Source organism: Pseudorca crassidens, chromosome 15 (genome assembly GCF_039906515.1).
Source record: "Pseudorca crassidens isolate mPseCra1 chromosome 15, mPseCra1.hap1, whole genome shotgun sequence".
Lineage (NCBI taxonomy): Eukaryota > Metazoa > Chordata > Mammalia > Artiodactyla > Delphinidae > Pseudorca > Pseudorca crassidens.
In genome coordinates, this window is record NC_090310.1 from 22991160 (window position 1) to 23012427 (window position 21268).

The window sequence follows — 21268 nt, forward strand, 5'->3', positions numbered from 1 at the left end:
TTTGTTGGATGGATAGATGAACATATTTTAGGTTGTGTGGGTCAGAGATCACCATTGCAACTACTCAACTCTGCTACTGTAGCTCAAAAGCAGCCATAGACAATAGGTAAACAAATGGATGTGGCTGTTTCCAATAAAACTTTACTTACAAATACAAGTGTGCAGTCTGGACTTGGTCTACAGGTCAGCCTAGCACAAAAAGTTTTATGTATTCTGTACGAATGTTATTATGGAAAATGCTATCAATATTCAAAGGATAAAAGTTACAGTTCTATTCATTTTCTGGACCTTCCCAAATCACCTTTGATGTTGAAAGCATTTTCCCATGCCTATTTTCCCCCGCACAACCCCACCATTCAGGGCTACAAAGAACCACACCCCTTGTCCATACGCGGAAAAAGACAGGAGAGTTACAGGATCATTTCTGGTCAAAGAACATGAAATCAAATGACATCATCAAGAAATGACAGAATGCTAGGTTAACATGCAGGAAGCCAGCCAAGCTGAGAAGAGCCCTAGATGCCTCTCCCAGTGTGGACTACTTACATTACCATCACCAAAAGACACTTGTTAAAAATGTCCATTCCTGGGGCCCACCTCAGAGCCAGTGAAAAAGAATATTACGGGGGGTGAAGACTAGGAATATGAATTTTGAATAACCTTAATGGGAAATTCTTATACACACTCAAGTGTGAGAACCACTGATTCAGGCAGGCGCTGTGGGTGCCTCCCTCCTCCCTCTAACCCAGGGGTTCTCAACTTTGGCTGAACACTCAGAGCACCTGGGGCACTGAAAATGCGCTGATGCCTGCGTCTGTTCTCAGAGATGCTAACGCAAACGATCTGGAGCACAGCGTGACCATCAGAAAGAAGTGTTTTTAAAGCTCCCCAGGTATGCAGCCGAGGATGAGAATCACTGCCCCAAACCGTGGATTCAATTTAGAAGTTGCCAGGAAGCCTCAGGGACCAAGCTCCAGTTCTCAAAGCCACCTGCCTTTGTCCTCCTGGCAGGAAGTAACCTGCAGTCACGGGCTCCCCAAGGCAGCCACACCTGATGCCAAGAGAGGCCTCCTCTGAGATGAGCACAGAACCCCCGGGCATTGGAATTACATGCAGTTTACCTTGGCCATCACACAGCACAGCAAGCCACACTGGGCAACCATGCCTTTTCTTCCTCCACAAAAAGCTTGCCATCTCTCCAAAACTAGTTTTCTTTTAAAAACGAAAGCACAACTTTTATATTTCACCTTCATATTCTAAGGTCTTTAACCACAAAACCATTTTTGGCCAAAAGAGTTTGGTGAATATTTGTTTTCCTTTGTTAAGTTAGTGGACAACTATTTTGAGAAGTAATACCTGACCCTAGATTTTCTTTCTTGATTCACTTTCTTATAAATCAAGGACACTAATATAGATCGTTAACAACAGTGACGACAGTTAACAGTTTCTGAGCACCTTACTTTGTGCCAGCCACAGCTCTAAGTTGTTCACACTGACCCTGCCAGCTCCTAGAAGAGGAAAGACATCACGTGCTTCCTACACATTCTCTCATTTAATTCTCTCCAGAAACCCCCAGAGGCAAGGCCTATTATGCCCATTTCACAAGTGAAGAAACCAAGGCTCAAGTTCACACAACCCTGTAGGAGGAGAGGCAACGAATGCAGGCAGAGAGACGCCAGAGCCCAGCTCTGTGCTCACTGCCTCCAGGGAAATCCCAGCTAAAGCGCTGCCGATGCAGACGCCTGGGGCCGTGTCCCGCATCCTTGCCCAGCAAGACGCTCCCACCCTCGGTCAGCCTCGTTCACAACCACTGACCACCAGCAACACATGCACGATGGACCTCAGCACTCGGAGCTGCCACCCAAGCAAGGCCAGTTCCGCCCCCTTTTTAAAAGGGGAAAGCTGCTCATTAGCCCCAAAGCATAACAAAGTGTCTCGAGCACCTGCACACGCAGGCTGCCTCGCGCTCCTGAGGAAAGCTATTCGCAACAGATCTGGACAAGGGCACCTCTGGGAATGCTTTGAAGAGGTAAAACATGGCCACCATTCAAAATTCAAAAGGCTGCAGGAGGTACTCAATGAAGGTTCTCCCTCAGCCCATCCTGTCCAGCTCACTGCTCAAGCCACCCTCTGAGGGTCTCCGCTCTTGTTAGCTCCTTGGGGATCCTTCTAATGTTTCTTTAGGCACACGCAAGTGAAAACAACCAAGCGCTCTAAGTTTTCCTCCTTTCTTAAACAAAACGGAACATACCCCATAGCAGTTCTGCATCTTGAGTTTTTCACCTGATAATGTACCCTGGGGATCTTTCCACATTGGAACACAGCACGTCCTCACTCTCAGAGGCCTCCTGTACTGCTGCATACAGACGTGCCATCGTTTGTTTAACTGGTCTCCTATGGACGGTCACTTGGGTTGTTGGATGAATTCCCAGAGGCAAAGTTGCTGGGTCAAAGGTACACGCATTTGTAGTTTTGTAGAGAGAATTTCCCCCGTGAGCCAAGTACAAGAGAAATAAAGCAGGTGCTCTGACTGCAGAGAGAACTCAATTTGGGTCCCAGCTCTGCCCCTCACTAGCCTGGGGGCTACTTCCCTGTGCCTCAGGCTCCTCGTCTGTGAAGTGGGGATAATTACAGACCCTACCTCACAGAGCTGTCATGAGGACGGCATGACTTAAGATCACTAAAGCACCTAGGACAGAGAGTCAGGCCCAAGGAAAACGCTGATTTGTTGAGGATTTATCACCGTTATTCTCCGCTCCTGGCCCAGCTAATTTCTGGGACACAGCAAGGACGGCGGGCATCTACACCGCATCCCGGCCGGCCGAGGCATGGGACTGGGCCGCCACCACAGAGGCTGACAGAACGGCCGCCCCATATTCTCACAAGGTTAACGTCTGGATCTGGCCAGGCTCGCAGGCTCAAGCAATGGTCTCAGAGCTAGTCTCACCCGGGGATGCTGACTCATGCAAAAGAAACTTGCAGGAGGCTGGCGAGGGAAACCAGAAGGCCAATGTGTCGACTCACCATGAGATACAGAACTGTCAGGGGAACCAGACATAGCCACTGGCCTCTCTCGCTGACTAACATCCTCGCTCCCGGAAGGCAAGCTGGGTATGAGGACAGGTCAAGGCCCAAGGGGTGTGCGATGGATATCTGTTCTGAGAGCCTAATGCACCCATCTGTCCTGGATCACCTTCCCCCAACCCCACCGCCACCCCGGGGCCATGCCACCCTCATTTTTCACCTGGAGTGCTGCACCGGCCTCCCAACCGGGCCCCCCGTTCCACCCTCGCCCTACCGTCTAGTCTCAACACAGCAGCCAGAGGGAGCCCATTAAAACCCAAACTGGAACTCGCGCCTCCTGTGCTCAACACCCTGGGCGGCTCCTCATGCCCTCGGGCTCAAAGCCCAAGTCCTTCCAACGGCCTACATGGCCCACCAGGCTCTCTGGCCACATCCCCACCCCACCCGCCCCCCTCCAGCCACGCTGGCCTCTCAGTTCTCCAGACCTGCCAGGGCTGCTCCCACCCCAGGGTGTTTGCACTGGCTGTTCCTTGGTCATAAGCCGGCCCCACGTTGCCAGCATACGGCTCATCTCTCACCTCCTTCAAGTACTTGCCCACACAGCGACTTCCCAGCGAGGCCTCCCCCGACCCCCCATTTACATAAAAGCGCTGCCCGCTTCACCCTGCCCTGGTTTGGGTTTTCTTCATCCACAGCACCAATCCTTGTCTAACACACAATCAGGTTTACTTATTTGTTCTGCGAATCCTCTCTTTCTGGCACAGCCCACGAAGGCAGGGATTTTTGTTTCGTATTTGCTGACACAACCTCAGCACCCAGCAGAGTGCCCGATGCCACCTTCCCGGATCATCTGAACCCAAAGGTCCCGTCGTTTGGCCGGGACATCTCTCCCTTTAACCCAGTTGGCTCCCATTCGCCTTTCCTCTGGCAACAGCATCACCCTTTCTCCTTTGGGGCGACCAGCTCTGGATAGCCTGCACATTTCATCCCCCAGACCCCATAACTGGCTCAGGGTCTGACGTGTGATCCAAGCCAGGCCAATGAGATGGAATTCCGGGACTTCTGTTGGAAAGCGAGGATAAAAGTTCCTTCCTTGTCCTGGGACTAGTAGCAGCAAAACTGATAAAAGTTGAGGACACCTTGTGGAGCTTAAGAATGAAGCCAACACAAGAAAAAGTACTAGAAAAAGCCAATGTCCTGAAGATACTGTTTGAGTTCCTAAATCCAGCTATACCTGAAGCCAGAAACTATCCCTGGCCTTTTCACCATAAGCTAATAAATACTCCCCCCTTTTCCACGAGGAAATGAATGAGTTAGGTTTTCTATCACTTTCTAGCTAATACACTCAGGCCCCCGGTCTCCTGCACAGAAATAAATGGGTCTCTCTGAATGACATTTCACTTTCTGACACATTTGACCTTTCAATGGGTCACAGACAAGACTTGTCAGGTTGAGAGCCCATCGGTCCTTCCTCGGCAAGACAGCAAAGGTCTGCTCCGACCCCCTGTGTGTTCAGTTCTCAGAAGATGACTGTCTCCTAGTTCCTGCGGGGCACCTCTCTGCTGAACGCCACGTACAGCCTACACGCTGCACGGTTTGGGCAAACTGCTAATGGCACGATGTTCTGGCCACTGACCATCCCCAAGCAGCATGGAGACCTCCTGTTTCTCCAGGGGGCTCCTGGTCATTAATCTCTTCAGTCTAAACCTCTCTGCTGCACTCCCGAAGATCAATCGGCTTGAGGGGTGGAGTGTGGGACGAGGGGCAGCCACAGTGACGCAGGAAGACCGCATAGGAGCTGCAGCCATCAACCATGGGGCAGAGAACAGGGGCTTGGACTAAGGTTTTAACAGAGAAGACAGAAAAACAGACATATGGGGGAGAGACTGAGGAGGGTGAATTGAAGAACCTGGTGACGGGCTGGACACGGGGCACGGGGGAGAAGACTCAGATTTCCAGCATGGGCACGGGGGTACATGGTGCCGCCATCCCCTGAGACAGAAACCCAGCGTGGGTGGGGAAGGGCTGGGAGGAGATGCCAGGTTCAGTTCTGAACAAAGTGAGTTCCAGATGCCATGAGCCGGCCGGCGACGGACCGAGGCTGGTCTGTGTAAGACGTGTGCTCCCCAGCCTGCCTTGCTTGACTCACTCGCCTCACTAGCCTATCAGAAGGTTAGAAACACACAATTTAAAATTCTTTTAAAAACAGCACCCGCACCCTTGCTCCCCTCATTAGAGCAGGGGAGCAAGGGTAGGGGTGGGAGTTTGGGTCTCCCTCGTGACTTACCTAGTAATTTAAACCACAGCAGAACCCAATTTAAAGCAACTCTACCATCCACCTTCTGGCAAAACAAACGTACTTCTTAGATTTGAGATGAATAAAACTAGTACTTACCAAATGTATCAAGTATGTCGGTGATAAGGACAAATTTGCTTGGGTAGAACTGAATAACACTCGTGTCCGAAAGAAGCTTTGAACACTAGAAAAAGAGAAGAGAAAAGAAAAGTCACTGTCGTGTCTGACTGGGTTGGAACACTCCAGGCCTGGAAAATTAAGGATCTCCACAAACAAGTGGAGGTGTATACCATGTGCCAGGCCTAGTGCTAGTCACTGGAGGTATAATGACAAGCAAAACCACCGTGCTTTCGACAAAGGGAGTCAACTCTGCTCACAAGAGAGCCTCTTCATGAAAGGCACCATCACCTCCCTCAGGAAGCCACGACTCAGGAATCTTATCCAGAGGGTCTGAACTCGGGTCAGCACTCGGTCACCAGAGAAGTCAACCAGCGTCCCTGCAGGTGACGCCATCCTTTCAGCATTGCCTCCGCTGGTCTATTTCAGGATGGTCTTGATGCTTAAATGTTCTTTTCTATGAAATGACTCCATAGGCAAATCTCTAGGGTTTCTTAAACTAGCACCTATTATTTATACTTACTCTTAAATTTCCTTCTAAAAGAAAACGTGACAAGTTTCAAAGAGTTACATGTTTCTCTGGAACTGTGCTCTGCAAGCCAGGAACATTTTGGCTTTGCCGGGAATTCCTCAATTCCTCGGCCATCACTCACGTCAGAGGGCCATCGACGTGTTCAGGACTCATAACGGAAGATGGCAGCCACACAACGTGGCCCCGAACACCCCAGATGAAGTCATCTTGTATAATCAGAAACAAAAATCTATCTCTCCTTCGAAGAACTAGAAGTAATGCCCTGAAATCTTGTAAATTCAGAAGTCTGGATAAGGAACTAGAAAACCTTGCCATATTATATCAGACAGGAAAAATGTCACGTTAAAAGAAAAAAAACTATTTGGACATTTAGAAAGGGTCCTTTCATATGTATGCGCTTCCGATGTGCACAGAATGGCTAGAAAGTTCATCATATCAAGATGTAGGCTGACATGTGTTTTCAGTTTGGCTTTGTTACACAATATCTAAATTATTACATTCATCAAGTTTCTCCTTAGCATTATGTAACTAAAAGTAAACAATGTGTCTAATTTGTAAAACATCCTCTCATGGCCCGAATGTTATTTGGGGATTGGAGGTGAGGGGAATGTAAGCTGTTAAAACAATGGCAATGACACCAAATGTGGCATTTGGATGTACACAGAACTCCACTTCCTGACACCTTGCTTTGTGTTTTTCACATGCCTTTTATGAGAGCTCCAACTTAAACAATTAATTACCCCATGAGATTTCAGGGCTTGGAAAAAACAAACAGTTCTGAATCCTAGAGACTGTTTACAATACACAGCTCTTGGTTCCTAGGGATGTGACATCTCCTGAGTTCCTACCCAGAGCCCCTCAGAGATGGGTTACTGCCCACTGGTGAGGTGAGAGGGAGAGAGAATTCAAACAGAAGATTTCAAATTAAACACAGCTGGCGTTTCCCAACACCTGTGCATTGATTTGTCTCCCAAGCTGGTGTCACAGAACATGTATTTTATAAAGACAATAGGAAGCAGAAAAAATTTTTTATCCAAAGTTAAAATCATAATAATGTCATAAATTGAAGTTACCTTTTAAATCACTATTTTGAAGATTCCACAGTTTTTTGTAAAGCTTTGGTGCAGTTTCCTAAACCAATAAAAATCAGGCACCCCCAGGGTATGTGTTAAAAAAACGGATTCCCTGCTCCAAAATCAGTATTTTCAACAAGGGCCCCAGGTGACTGCTGCACTGAAACAAGCCCAGGACACACTGGGTTCCTGAGATCCGCAATCTGTACCACATTCTGGATGAAATGAGCATTCTACAAACCAAGGGTTCTCAGCTTCGGAATCATCTGGGAAGCTTTGTAAAATAACAGTGCCTGGATCGCACTCTCAGAGATTCTGATTAAGCTGGTCTGGGGCGCAGCTTGGACATCAGGATTTCTTAAAGCTCCCAAGTGATTCTAATGTGAGCCAAGGTTGAGAACCATTGTTATAAACACTTCCTGAGCAACTAACTGACGAATTACTCTGCCTAAAATACTTGCTATCGAATTTATTAACACTGCGGAAAAAATACTAAAAGAATGCTTTTCATTTGTTTCCAATTAGCAAGATTCTAGAAGGAAACTAGCAGTTCCTAAAATTAAGTTGGCATTAAAAACCAAAAATGTGAACCAAAGCAAATGGATAAGTTAAAAGATAATCTATGGTTCAGTATAAGAAAGTATGACTAGATGGATGGCTAGAAGGAAGGCAGGAAAGGAGGGAAGCAGACTAATTAATCAGAGGACAATTACTGCCCACAATATATATTTTTTAAATCCTAAAAATCAGTAAGAAAGGTACAAATAACATAATGGAAAAATGAGCAAAAGGAATCAACAAAAGGCATTTTACAGAAAAGGAAACCCCAATGGCCAATAAACATATGAAAAGGTGCTCAATCTTATTATAATCGGGGAATTGCAAATTAAAACCACAGTAAAATATGATGTTATTACCTCCTAAATTGGAAAAATTAAAATAGAAAGTCTGCTCATTCCAAATGTTGGTAGGTCACTGAAAGGCACAGACTCTCACACTCCCACTGCTACTACAGTGCAGGCTGGCACAACTACTGCGGAAAATAACTTGGCACTGTCTGGAAAAGCAGACAAGGCACACATCCTACACCGAGCAATTCCACTTTTAGGTATGGGCCTTCATCTAGAGAAACACTTTATATGGTCACCAGCAGACGTGACCAGCGTTCACAGCAACATCGTTCATAATAATGAAAGAAGGAAAAAGAAAAGAATGCCTATCAACAGAATGAATGATACATAATTTATGCACCAGTAGATTAACTCTGCTTCAGATGGCAAATCTCTCCAACTGATCTGTAGGGTCAGTACAATCCCTATCAAAATCCCAAAGGTTTTTTTTTTTTTTGGTAGAAATTGACAAGCTGATCCTAAAATTCATATGGAAACGCAAAGGACCCAGAAGAGCCAAAACAATTCTGAAAAAGAAGAACAAAGTTAAAAGACTTATACTACCTAGTTTCAAAACTTACCATAAAGCTATAGTAATCAAGTGTGGTACTGGCATAAGGACATACCTATAGATCTATGGAATAGAATTGAGAGTTCAGAAATAAACCCTTACTTTTATGGCCAATTGACTTTTGACAAAGGTGTCAAAATAAGTCTTTTCAGCAAATGCTGCTGAGACAACTGGATATCCATATGGAAAAAAATAAACTTAGACACATCATACATACAAAAAAATAATTCAAAATGGACCATATAACCTAGATGTAAGAGCTAAAACTATAAAGCTTCTAGAATAAAACATAGGAAGAAATTCTCACAACCCTGAGTTATGCAAAGAGTTCCTAGATACAACTCCAAAAGCATGAGCCAAAAAGGAGAAAACTGATAAACTGGACTTCATTAAAATTAAAAACTCCTAGGGCTTCCCTGGTGGTGCAGTGGTTGAGAGTCTGCCTGCCGATGCAGGGGACACGGGTTCGTGCCCCGGTCCGGGAAGATCCCACATGCCGCAGAGCGGCTGGGCCCGTGAGCCATGGCCGCTGAGCCTGCGCGTCTGGAGCCTGTGCTCTGCAACGGGAGAGGCCACAACAGCAAGAGGCCCGCGTACCGCAAAAAAAAAAAAAAAAAATTAAACTCCTACACTTCCAAAGATACCATTATGAAAATGAAAAGACAAGCCACAGACTAGGAGAAAATACAAGTAGATCATGTATTTGATAAAGAACTCGTATCAAGGATAAAGAATTACTACAACTCAACAAGAAGACAAACAACCTGATTTTTTAAATGGGCAAGTCTTGAATAGACAGTTCACTAAAGAAGATATAAAAATGGCCAATAAACATATGAAAAGATGCTCAACATCATTAGTCAGTAGGGATATGCAAATTAAAACCACGATGAGGTACCACTTCACACCCACTCAGATGGCTATAATCAAAAAGATGGTCAATAACGAAACAAGTGATCAAAAAGATATAGAGGAACTGGAACCCTCATACATTGCTGGTGGGAATGCAAATGGTGCAGCCATTTTGGAAAGCAATTTGGCCGTTCCTCAAAAAGTTAAACATAAACTTACCATATGACTTAGCAATTCCACTTCTAGGAATCTATCCAAGAAAAATGAAAATATACATCCATACAAAGACTTGTTTGCAATTGTGAACAGCGGCATTACTCATAATGGCCAGAGTGGAAACAACTTAAATGTCTATCAACTTGTTAATGGATAAGTAAAATGTGGTTATGCATGCAGTGGTATACTATGCAGCAGAAAAATGGTACAGAGTACTGATATTACAACATGGATGAACCGCAAAAACACGGTAAGTCAAAGAAGCCAGATGCGAAAGAGTATATAATGAGTGACCCCACGTACATGAGACGTCAGGAACGGCAAATTCATAGAGTCAGAAAGCAGATCGGTGGTTTTTCTAAGGCTGAAAGTGGCAGCAGGGTTTGAGTGCTAACAGGCTTGAGGAAATTTGGGCAGGGGGTGGGGCGGGGGCGGGGGGTGGGCAGTGGCTATGAAAATGTTCTAAAACTGGATTGTGTAATCGCTGGGCAACTCTGTAAACTTACTAAAAACATCACTGAATTGTACATTTACAATGGTGGATTTTAGGATATGTAAAATATCCTCAATAAAGCTGAAAAAACAAAGTAAAACCTTACTGCAGAGCAAATAAGGGAAACTGCTCATTTCTCCATATTCTGTACCTTGACTAGCTTTTTTGGATAAAGAAGGCAGTCTTTAAAGTATTGCAAGTCAAACAGTTACTATTAGCTAGATGTGGAGTTAATTAAACAGTTTCATGATTATTTTCTTTGGGAAGACATGAATCAAATCTCCTCCAGATGTCAAACTCTTAGAAGTCACAGTTCTATACCACAATACTCTATGGAGAGATGTTGCCAACAAAAATATTTTGAAGAAGCTCTTGTTAGTTTAGATATTCTCTCACTTGAGCCACTCAGCAAGCAGCCTCCATCACATGCCTGCAGGATGAGAGAAATCTTCTTCAGAGTATTTGCTTTGTCAACTAACAACAGTGATGGAAGGGAAAAGGGCTTGGGTTTGCCTCTGTCATGAACACCAAAAACATAGCACCTGCCATACAAAGTGTCATCTTAAAAGACTTCAAGTGCCCAGTGTAAAGACTCCCAGAGCAAGAAAACAAACGTCACATTCCCATGACAATAAACAAGGATGAAATCTTGTCCTTCTGAACTAAAATGGCTGTTCAGAAATTCTCTATTAACTCTGCTCTGAAAAGCATAATGCTTACGTTATTCCTTTTACCGTGTACTTCTGAGCGTGTTTTGACAAGACGGGATGATCTTAAGAGTCAAGAAACAGAATAAGCTGTTTTCCCTGTGGAACTTGCTCTTGAGATCCAAGAGCTGTCATGGATTAACAAATTCATCAACAAAGAGGATTCAACAAACATACCTCTCTTAACACTGTATATACATTTTCTTTGTCACATCATTATGCAGAACATGACCCCAAAATGCATATATCAGGGACACACAACCATTAGTTCCAAAGATACAAAGCAATTTGGTCAAGGAAACCCAAAAGACAGTTGATCAATCTTTAGTCTACACAAATCATAAATGTGTCAGGTGATGTAACAGGGCCAATGAACTGCACAACCCAGGGGGGACATCAGTAATTCTGTAACCTAGGGTGAATTTCCTGGAACTGCACAGTGCACAACCTATGCAGCTGCACATGGTGGCCCTGGGATTAGCCATCTCATAAAAACACTGATTCATAATTATGGCCTTTCACAGGAAGTACGTGAAAATAGAACAGATGAAAAAATTAGGGTAAGACCCTGAAGGCAGGCCTCTGAAGACCTTAATTATCCACAAAGGAGTTTTACAAAGGAAATTCTGGGGAGAAAAAAAAAAAAAATCACTCGACCTGACCTGGATGACTATTTTTAGAGCCTTCACTTTCTGGTCCGAGGCCCAGGCGTCCTTCAGCGACTGGTTGAGCTCTTCTATGCGGTTCACATAATCCTGTTGAGTCAAATTCAACAGCTCCTTTTGGGATCCCTGTGGGCAGAAAAGTAGAAAGATACAGGCACAGAAGAAAAAACATTGTTGGACTCCCCCCTCGCCCCCATGAACAATACTGAGTATTAGCTGAGTTTTGGTCTCTTAAGTTCCCCTCATATCCTGACCAGGATTGATAGTTCTGTCTTGTAATCAAAGAGGTTCTTTGAGTTTTCTGCAAAGATGGCTAGAGGGCAGTGATTGAAAAACTGGCCTTGAACACAAGTCAGACCTGAGCCCATTCCCAGCTGAGCCACATTCTAACCATATGATTCTTGGTGAGCTGCTTTCCTCCCTGAGTCTCTTCTGTGAACAGTGATAACAGGACTCACCTTATTCAGCAAATAGTTATTGGGGGGTATTGTGTGCCAGGCAAGTATGGTATACCAGATGCCCCAGATACAAAGGTGAGCAAAAAGACATTGTTTCAGCACTAATGGAGTTTAAGGTACAGAGGACAAGATGGACATTAATACAAACTGAGACAAATGCTCAGGGAAACAATTCTACAAAGACACATATCATAGTTCTCTGAATCTGAGGTGCCTGTTTTAAGAAGCACAACTGTTTTATGTACCACTAAGGAAGAAAAAGTGCCGATCACGGACATGCACCAATTGAGAGACACAGTCCAATTTCAGGGATATTCAAATGTTGGGGGAAAGGTTCATCTCAGAATGGACTCTAGAATGGTGGTCAAGAATGGTTTCCTGGAGCAAGTGGTGCTTGAGACAAACTCTCAGTGGTGTACAGGCGTTAACTAGGCAATGGAGGGTTGTTAACTAGACCAGGGAGAGAGCATGCAGGACAGAGAGCAGACCCAGCAAAAACCCACGGCAGAAGAGGGCAAGGCCATCACATGGATGAAATATTATAACATATGTAAAGACCTGGCACCACCCGGCACACAGTACATGCTCAGTAATCCTTGCCTACTGCTAAGATGCTGATTGCACAGCTCACAGGAGTGAGGGTCATGCTAACCCACGTGAGGAGAGCAGGAACCAAATCTTTTTTATATGAATGTTGCCTGGAATCCAAAGTAAAGAACTCTTTTTTTTTTTAATTGAAGTATAGTTAATTTACAATGTTGTGTTAGTTTCTGATGTATAACAAAGTAATTCAGTTATACATATATATATATATATATACTCTTTTTCATATTCTTTTCCACTATAGTTTATTACAAGATATTGAGTATAGTTTCCTGTGCTATACGGTAGGTCCTTGCTGTTTTTCTATTTTATATATAGCAGTGTGTATATGTTAACCCCAAACTCCTAATTTATCCTCCTGCCCCTTCCCCTTTTGTAACCATAAGTTTGTTTTCTATGTCTGGAGCCTGCTTCTATTTTGTAAATAAGTTCATTTGTATCATATTTTAGATTCCAGATATAAGTGATATCATATGATATTTGTCTTTCTCTGAATTACTTCACTTAGTATGATAATCTCTAGGTCCATCCATGTTGCTGCAAATGGCATTATTTAATTCTTTTTTATGGCTGAGTAATATGCCATTGTATAAATACACCACATTGTCATTATCCATTCATCTGTTGGACATTTAAGTTGCTTCCATGCCTTGGCTTTTGTAAATAGTGCTGCTATGAACACTGGGGTGAATGTACCTTTTAGAGTTAGAGTTTTCTCTGGCTATATGCCCAGGAGTGGGATTGCTGGAAGAACTCTTTATTAAAGGAATACAAGTAGGAGGTTCAGTAAGTCTGAACTGGTCACTTGAACTGTGAGACAGGATCCTCCCTGCCCCTCTGCTGTAGGAAGAGCCACGTGACTAGTTTGGGCAAATGGGTGGTAAATAGAGTGGCATGTGTCCCCTTTGGGCTGAGGCAGTGAAAAGTGACCCTTTCTTCAGCTCTGCTGTGACAACCCTGGAGCCATATGTTGAGATGGCAGCACCACAAGATGGTGGTATGTCTGTCACCTACACTGGACGAGTAATGTGAGGAAGAAATAAACCTCTGTTATATTAAGCCACTGAGATACGGGGGTTCATTTGTTATCACAGCACAACCTAGTCTTATCCTGACTAATATGCTATGTTAACCTGGAAGCCATGGGGCAGCCATGTGCTCCTGTGAGCAGGGGAAGCAAGGAAACCAGTCTGCAGGAAAAAAAAAAAAAAAAAAAGGAGAACTAGAAAGAGTCTGGAGGCCACACAGAAGCAAGAGACACAGAGGACAGCTGCTGGGGTTCTGGGTGGTTTTTCAGTTCCTGGTTCCAGGCCACTGTGCCTTTGGGTTCAGGGTAGTGCCCCAGTATCCTTCAATACAGTCCTTATTTTCCATGTAAGCCAGCTCAAGTGACTTTCAGATACTCAACAGACAAAAGAGCTTTGATAAAAACCCTTAGCAATTCCCTTCCTTCCAGCCAAGGTTGACTGATGACATGCAGACTGAGGCTCTCGGGCGCCCCAATTCAAAATATGTCATTTCTGAATTGGAAAATAAAATATTGGACTATTAGACTCTGCTGAGCACCTAACAACTCTGGTCTTAGAGCTGGAAGGACCCTGAAACTGGGGCAAGATGCAGGACAGAGCAATGGCAACTGCCATTATAGGGACGTCTGTGGATTTCAAAGCATTCCCATTCAGCCTACACAACTGCATTCTTTATCCCCATTTTACAGATGAGGAAATGGGTACAGGAAGATGAATGCCCAAGGGCACCCCATTAATAAGCGGTCAAGCTAAGGCCTCTAGACTCATAATGGTGATGGTGACAGCAGCTAACATTTGCAAAGCACGTACCATGTGCTGGGTGCTGGTCTAAGCACTTCACATACATTAACTCATGTAATCCCCTGTAATCACCCTAAGAGGCAGGTACTAGGTAGCACCTCCACTTTACAGATGAGTAAACTGAGGCACAGAGCTCAAGCTCTTAAGCACCTTGTCCCAAACTACAGAATTACCAAACAGTAGAGCCAGGATTCAAACCCAGGCAGTCTGGCTCCTGAGTTTGCCCTCTTAACCCCCATGGTATGCTGCCTCTCTAAATGATACTCCAGAGGATGCAAATTCACCGCCTCCAGGGGCCAGGCTAGTAATGTTTATGGGTGAACTGGGCCAGGGAGGACCATGCAACCTGGACAGTACACACCCAGGTTAAATGCAAGAATGTGAGCCCACAGTTAGGTGGAATTTAAGAGAAGTCAGAAATCTGGATTTATACGTTAAATTTACTAATTTTTATGAGTTGGCAAGATTCATGTTCTTTAAAAGCACGTGCAGGCTAATTGAAAGAGTTCAGCAGCTGAGCGACCATGCATGGCCTCTGCAGCAGGCATGACTGTTTTATACTATACGAGGCGGCTTCCCGGGAGATGGCTACCGTTGGCTTTCACAGTTAGACCTTGTCCCCAGACACCCGGGGTTTGCTCAAGCATCACGGTGAGAAAAACGGCTTCAGAAAACCAGCCCAAGGAAGGCTCCTGTGAGCTTGGCCAGCCGCGCCACTGGCATCTCTCCCTCGATCGGTTGGTGCCTCAGGAGGACTGAACACAATGAGCAGCTCGAGAATTAATCAGAGACCAGCCACCGAGACCGACCTCACCTGGCAGAGACACGGGAAGCCCCGCCCCTCCCTGGATTCAACAACTGACTTGCTCACCTCCTCAAAATCATCCAGCTCCTCCAGCCTGGTCCGAACCTTCTCCGACATTGCGGATATGGCAGTCCCAGCTTTGCCTAAACAGAAGGGATTCATGTCACACAGGTGGCTTTCCTCTGTCACCAATACCCCCAAAGGAAGGCATCTTTCACTCTACACTTCATCATGAATAAAGAGTCTGGGGAACAACTTCATTACAGAAAACTCCCTGAGATTTTGGAAGCAACTTCCTTACGTAACCAAAGTTTCATCAGAAACATTTCTGCTTAGGAGCTGCCCGTGGGAGTGCAGTGGGCCTGCCTCAAAAAGGTTCTGCGACATCTGATATTTACAAACTTTTCACTGAATCATTTGTTTATTCCTAAAGAAAGGCGGTCCAGATAAGGATGCCAAAAATCCGTCATTTAATTGTTTTCCACAAACAAAAGGCCCTCTCAGGCTCATATTCACAGTGCAGAACTGTGGTACTAACAACTAACAAAACAACAATCCCACTGTCTGTCCAGAGGTGGAAACACTAGGGCTTCAAAGCCGTCTCTTCAAGCAAACAGGACTAGTGAGCCTCCTTCCATCATCCATCAGCACAACTCTTCCCATCAGCAGGGACTGGCGGGGAGAGAAGGAAAGGACTCCGGGCCACAGGCCGGTCATAGGACAGGGCTCTCTGGCCAGCTGGCTGCTGCCCTCTAGAGCCTCCTGTTTCAGAACCCTTTCTCCATCTTAAGGGTGTTTCTGTTCTAGACCAGAGGTTTCCTTGCTCCTGCCTACCGAACTCGCTCTCAGGAGCTAAAGTTTACTCTTTTAAGGCACTGCTTTCTTAGCTCTGGTGTTAACGCACAGATTTGTCTGGGATCAGCTGAGAGCATGGTACAATTATTCAATTACTAACAACTACTAAAATTAAGGAGTTTCCAAATAATTTGAATTTTTTTACCTTACTTCTACTTTTCCCTTCATTTTGAAATATAGTACAGAACATGCATATATGTACATTTTAACAGATAATTATAAAACCTTTGTAGCCACCACCCAGATTGTACACTGTCTTGCTTCTTTCATTCACCACTGACTTTAGTTCATGAAGTTTACCCCTGTCATCGCATAAAGCTCACACATTTTCACCACTGTTTAGCATTTTCCACTGTGTGACTACATCACAGTTTATTTCTTATTCTACCGTCAGTGGATCCTTGGGTTGTATCCTGCTTGGGGTTACTATGAACAATATGCTATAAACATTTCTGTGCATGTCTCCTGGTTCATATATGCATGCATTTCTTCAGGGTAGTTTCTCAAACTTTTACAGGAATCACTTAAGGATGTGTTAACATGCAGATTCTGATTTTTACTAGGTCTGGCAGGGCCTGAGACTCTGCATTTCTAATGAGCCCCCGGTGACGTCAATGCTGCTGGTCCTTGGACCACACTTTAAGAAACATGGATTTGGGCAGAGCTGAAAAAATGCATTCTATAAAAGGCCACATATAAGTATTTTAGGTTTTGTGAGTCACACAGTCTCTGTCACAACTACTCAACTGCCATTACAGCACAAAAGCAGCCACAGACAATACGTAAACAAACGGCACGGCTGTGTTCCAATAGGACTATTTACAAAATCAAACAGTGGGCCAGATTTGGCCTCCAGGATACAGTTTGCCGATTTCTGATCTAGGGTATATCCTACTAGTGGAACTGCTAGGTCAAAGGGTTGGCCCATCTTCAATTGGAACAGATAATGCAAAAGTGCTTTACACAGCGGTTGTGTCATTTTACACTCCCGTCAGCAGCACATGAGCGTTCCTGTTGCTCTACATTCTCACCAGCAAGCGGTATTGTCACTTTCTGACCTCTCCAAACTGGTAGATAGGCAATGCTGTGATTTACTTTTTTATGGTTTGGGGTCAAAGTTATGCCCATAACAAAGGTGCTCCGACTCTCTTGATTTCTAGTGTGCTGCCCCAACCCGCAGAGAACGAGGAGAGCTGCAGCTGCCATACCAGCGATTTGCACATAAACCACGGCTGTGCTCCTCTGCACCCCAGTGATATAGCATCTAAGACAGTGGCTTCATAATCACCCAGGAGCTTTAAAAATGGAATTCCTGCAGCCCCTTCCTCAAGATTAATTCAATAAGTGGAGTGGGGCCCAGTGGTCTGTATTTTTATGAAATATATATATATACACACATATATATATATTCCTCAAGTGACTCTGCTGAACAGCTAGTTTGAGACACCTTGGTCCAGACTGTGTCTTGGCACAAGAAATTGAGAACCGCCGTATTCAGGGACCAGTGGCTGATAAGACTGAGTGTGTGACTCCCCTCACCAGTGCATCTGTGTTTTCACAAGGGATAATGACTTAAGGCAAAAGAAAGGATCTGTAAAAAGGAGAATGTCAACCATTTCCCAGCCAGTGAGGAGGCACATAGATGGGAGACTACTGCTCTGTAATCCCAAAGTCAAGCACTGAGTTTCTGTTTTCCTCCTAGTAAACTCTTTGGTCTTTTTTTTTTTCATTCGTCATCTACTATGTATTTTGATTCTACTAAGTCTATACATAATCTAGGAAATAATAGCTTCAATTGAATTAAACATCAGGATTGGATGTTTTTTTCCTTTGGAAAATTATATTAAAGGTAATGGGAGAATTCCCCATCAAAACAGTAACAACAGCAAAAACTCACCTTTTTCAGATCCCATAAAAAGATTCTGCAGAGGCAAAAAATATATGTTAATATTTTTTAAAACTTACTGGACCCTGTGACAAAAACTTTACTTATTGTTGAAGCAGCACTAAGACAACATGATCCACCGTTTTCCAACAAAGCCACTTATTTATCTAAATGAAAAACAGAAATATTTATTCAAAGGAGGAAAACACAGCTCACTAGAAACTACTAGAGATTCAAATTTCTACTCATTTCAGGACTCTCCAAATGAGCCCAAAAAAAGCAAAATTTTGAGACAATGGTGGCAATGTGAAAGCATTTAGCTTACTCTAAATCAGGGTTTCACAACCTCGGCAATATTGACGTTATGGGCTGGAAAATTCTGTTGTGAGCGGCTGTCCTGTGCACTGTAGGATGTTTAGCACCATCCCTGGCCTCTACCCACTAGATGCCAGTAGCATCCCACAGTTGTAACAACCAAAACCGTCTTCAGGCATTGCCACATGTCCCCTGGGGAGTAAAATTACTCCTGGTTGAGAATCTCGGCTTTATATTAAATCAGGGCAATCAGAAAACAGTAAGAAAAAGAATTAAATCGTCCAGCAATTCTGCTTAACAAGTATAGACTCTGGGAGAAGGGAGCAGAACCTTCCTAGTCGCTACTGAGTTCACCCCTTCCTCCCTGCTCACAGCCCCGATTTTTGATGGGTGCACTGTGTACAGCCCATGACTACCTTCAAGACAAATGTAACTGGACATGTTGAGGGGACTCCAGGAAGCGTTCTTTTTTTTGGCCGCACCACTCGTCATGTGGGATCTTAGTTTCCCGACCAGGGATCAAACCCGAGCCCCACCCCACCCCCGCGCAGTGGAAGCGTGGAATCTTAACCACTGGACCACCAGGGAAGGCCCAAGGAAGTGCTCTTGAATGAGAGAGGGTGCATCCCACTTTCCCTTTTCCGCCTTCTAACAACGTGGACATGAGGTCACACTGAACATGACAGAGCAGCAAGACAGAAAGAGCTGGGTCCCTGATGACTTTGGAGCTGCCACATAGTCCTGGACTATCTGCCTCTAGACTTCTTTCCAGTATGAAGAGAGACGAACATCTCTCTTCTTTAGGGAGGGCTTCAGTCACAAGCTAGACCTTGACGACGTAAGCATTAACCTGCTTTCCCCGGCTGAGCAACTTGCAGAGTACAAGGTAAGCCCCGGGCACTAGCCAACAACCTGACCTAGTGAGTGCCACCCAAAGAAGCAGTGAACTCCCAGCCCTGGCAGAAAACCCACCAGTGGGACTCCCTGAGCAACAGTAAGAAGTTAACCTTCTTCAGGGTGGCACTCTCTTCCCCTCGTAACTCTCTCCTCCCCCAGAGACACGACTCTGCGGCTCCAGTTCACTGTCTGAACTGTGCCTGATCCCCGATTCTTAACACATTTTTTGAGGAACGCATTAGCACGTTTTCTCCCAACTAACATTGACATAATAACTGAAACTTACAGAACGTCGGCGTTGGGGCAACATAACTGTGATACTGTGATTTATAAGAAGAAATATATGTTTAGTCTTTGTCCCAATTCCAGGCACAAAGCTCCTAACCCTTGGAATGTCCCAGGTGAGAGAACAATCCAGGAGTCTTCTGTTCTTTTTAGGAAGCACTCTCCTGTGATTTTCGGAAGCACCTAAGGATGGAGGCTGGTTGTCAGGGGAACCAACCACATGATTAGAGGGTGGGAACTTTCAGTCCCACCTCCCTGATTTCTGGGGAGGAGAGAGGGGCTGGAGGTTGAATCAATCACCAGTGGCCAATGATTTAATCAATCATATCTATGTAACGAAGCCTCCATAAAAACCCGAAAGGAAGGGGTTCAGGGACCTTCCGGGTTGGTGAATCAGAAGACATCCACATGCTGCCGTGCTAGACCCCAAACTCCATGGAAACAGACGCTCCTTTGTTCAGGACCTCATCCTAGGTATCTCTTCATCTAGTTACTGGTTTATAACCTTTAATATCCTTTGTAATACACCAGTAGTCTAGTCAGTTCTGTGAGCCACTCTAGCAAATTAATTGAACCCAAAGAGGTGGTCATGGGAAATGCTGATTTATAGCTAGTTGGTCAGAAGCCAGGTAACAACCTGGACTTTTTGTGTGTGTGTGTGTGTGGTACGCGGGCCTCTCACTGTTGTGGCCTCTCCCACTGTGGAGCACAGGCTCCGGACGCGCAGGCTCAGCGGCCATGGCTCACGGGCCTAGCCGCTCCACGGCATGTGGGATCTTCCCGGACCGGGGCACGAACCCGCGTCCCCTGCATCGGCAGGCAGACTCTCAACCACTGTGCCACCAGGGAGGCCCACCTGGACTTCTGATTAGCATCTGATGTGGGGCCTGAGCCCTTAAGCTGTGGGAGCTGGTGCTCTCTCCAGGGAGACAATGTCAGAATTGAGTGGATTGATAGGACACCCCACTGGTGACAAAGAACTGCTTGGTGTGGGGGGAGCGAACCTACACACTGGAATCGGGTGCAGAATCGTAATAACAAAAAAAAACTACGAAATCTGAAGTAGACACTGGGAAAAAGTATACTGGTACTCACAATAGAGAGCTTTTCCGTGGTAGTATACCGGGCAAGGATTTCTCCTCGTTTGCTGGCCCAAGGCTCAAAATCTGATCCTACAATGGAGTTATCATCTCTGTCACGTTTCTTTCTGGAGTTGTCCTAAGAAAAGGCAAGACAATCTCTTCAGCAGCAATTTTTAAATCTTTTAAAAAAGTATAAGCAATCATGGTGATGACAGATGATAACACAGTATTGTATAAGTGAAATTGCTAAGACAGTACAACTTAAATGTTCTCACCAGAAAAAGGGTAAGTATGTAAAGTAATGTATGAGTTAACTCAATGGAGGGAATCCTTTCACAATGTATATGTGTATCAAAGCATCACATTGCACACTTTAAATATCTTACAATTTTGTCAATTATACCTCAGTAAAGCTTAAAAAAAAAGTATGAGAAGGCAGACAATCCCTCGCTGTAGAATGTAACAGATCTATCGAAAGGTTTACTATGATAAAAAAATTTCACGCCAATTCACCACAGATGGACAATAAACCTATCAAAAGATGCTCAAATTCATTAAGGATCAAGGAAAGGCAAACTGAAAGAGATCACTTTTCAAGAATCAGAATGGCAAGATTTAAAATGACTGATAGGGCTTCCCTGGTGGCGCAGTGGTTGAGAGTCCGCCTGTGCCCCAGTCCGGGAAGATCCCACATGCCGCGGAGCGGCTAGGCCCGTGAGCCATGGCTGCTGAGCCTGCGCGTCCGGAGCCTGTGCTCCGCAACAGGAGAGGCCACAGCAGTGAGAGGCCCGCGTACCGCAAGAAAAATAAATAAATAA

At 44.9% G+C, this 21268-nt stretch overlaps 1 protein-coding gene across 7 annotated transcripts in view; it reads right to left on the bottom strand.

Annotated features, from left to right (window-relative positions):
- Positions 1-21268, bottom strand: part of VPS35L (VPS35 endosomal protein sorting factor like) — a 130231-nt gene that overhangs the window by 95896 nt on the left and 13067 nt on the right. For all 7 annotated transcript variants that reach the window (XM_067706492.1, XM_067706495.1, XM_067706491.1 and 4 more), the window contains exons 4-8: positions 20464-20586; positions 17884-17908; positions 15198-15274; positions 11434-11562; positions 5420-5504 (exon numbers count right to left, since the gene is read on the bottom strand). In XM_067706492.1, coding sequence (XP_067562593.1) covers positions 5420-5504; positions 11434-11562; positions 15198-15274; positions 17884-17908; positions 20464-20586 — 439 coding nt within the window. The remainder of the gene's footprint in view (positions 1-5419; positions 5505-11433; positions 11563-15197; positions 15275-17883; positions 17909-20463; positions 20587-21268) is intronic.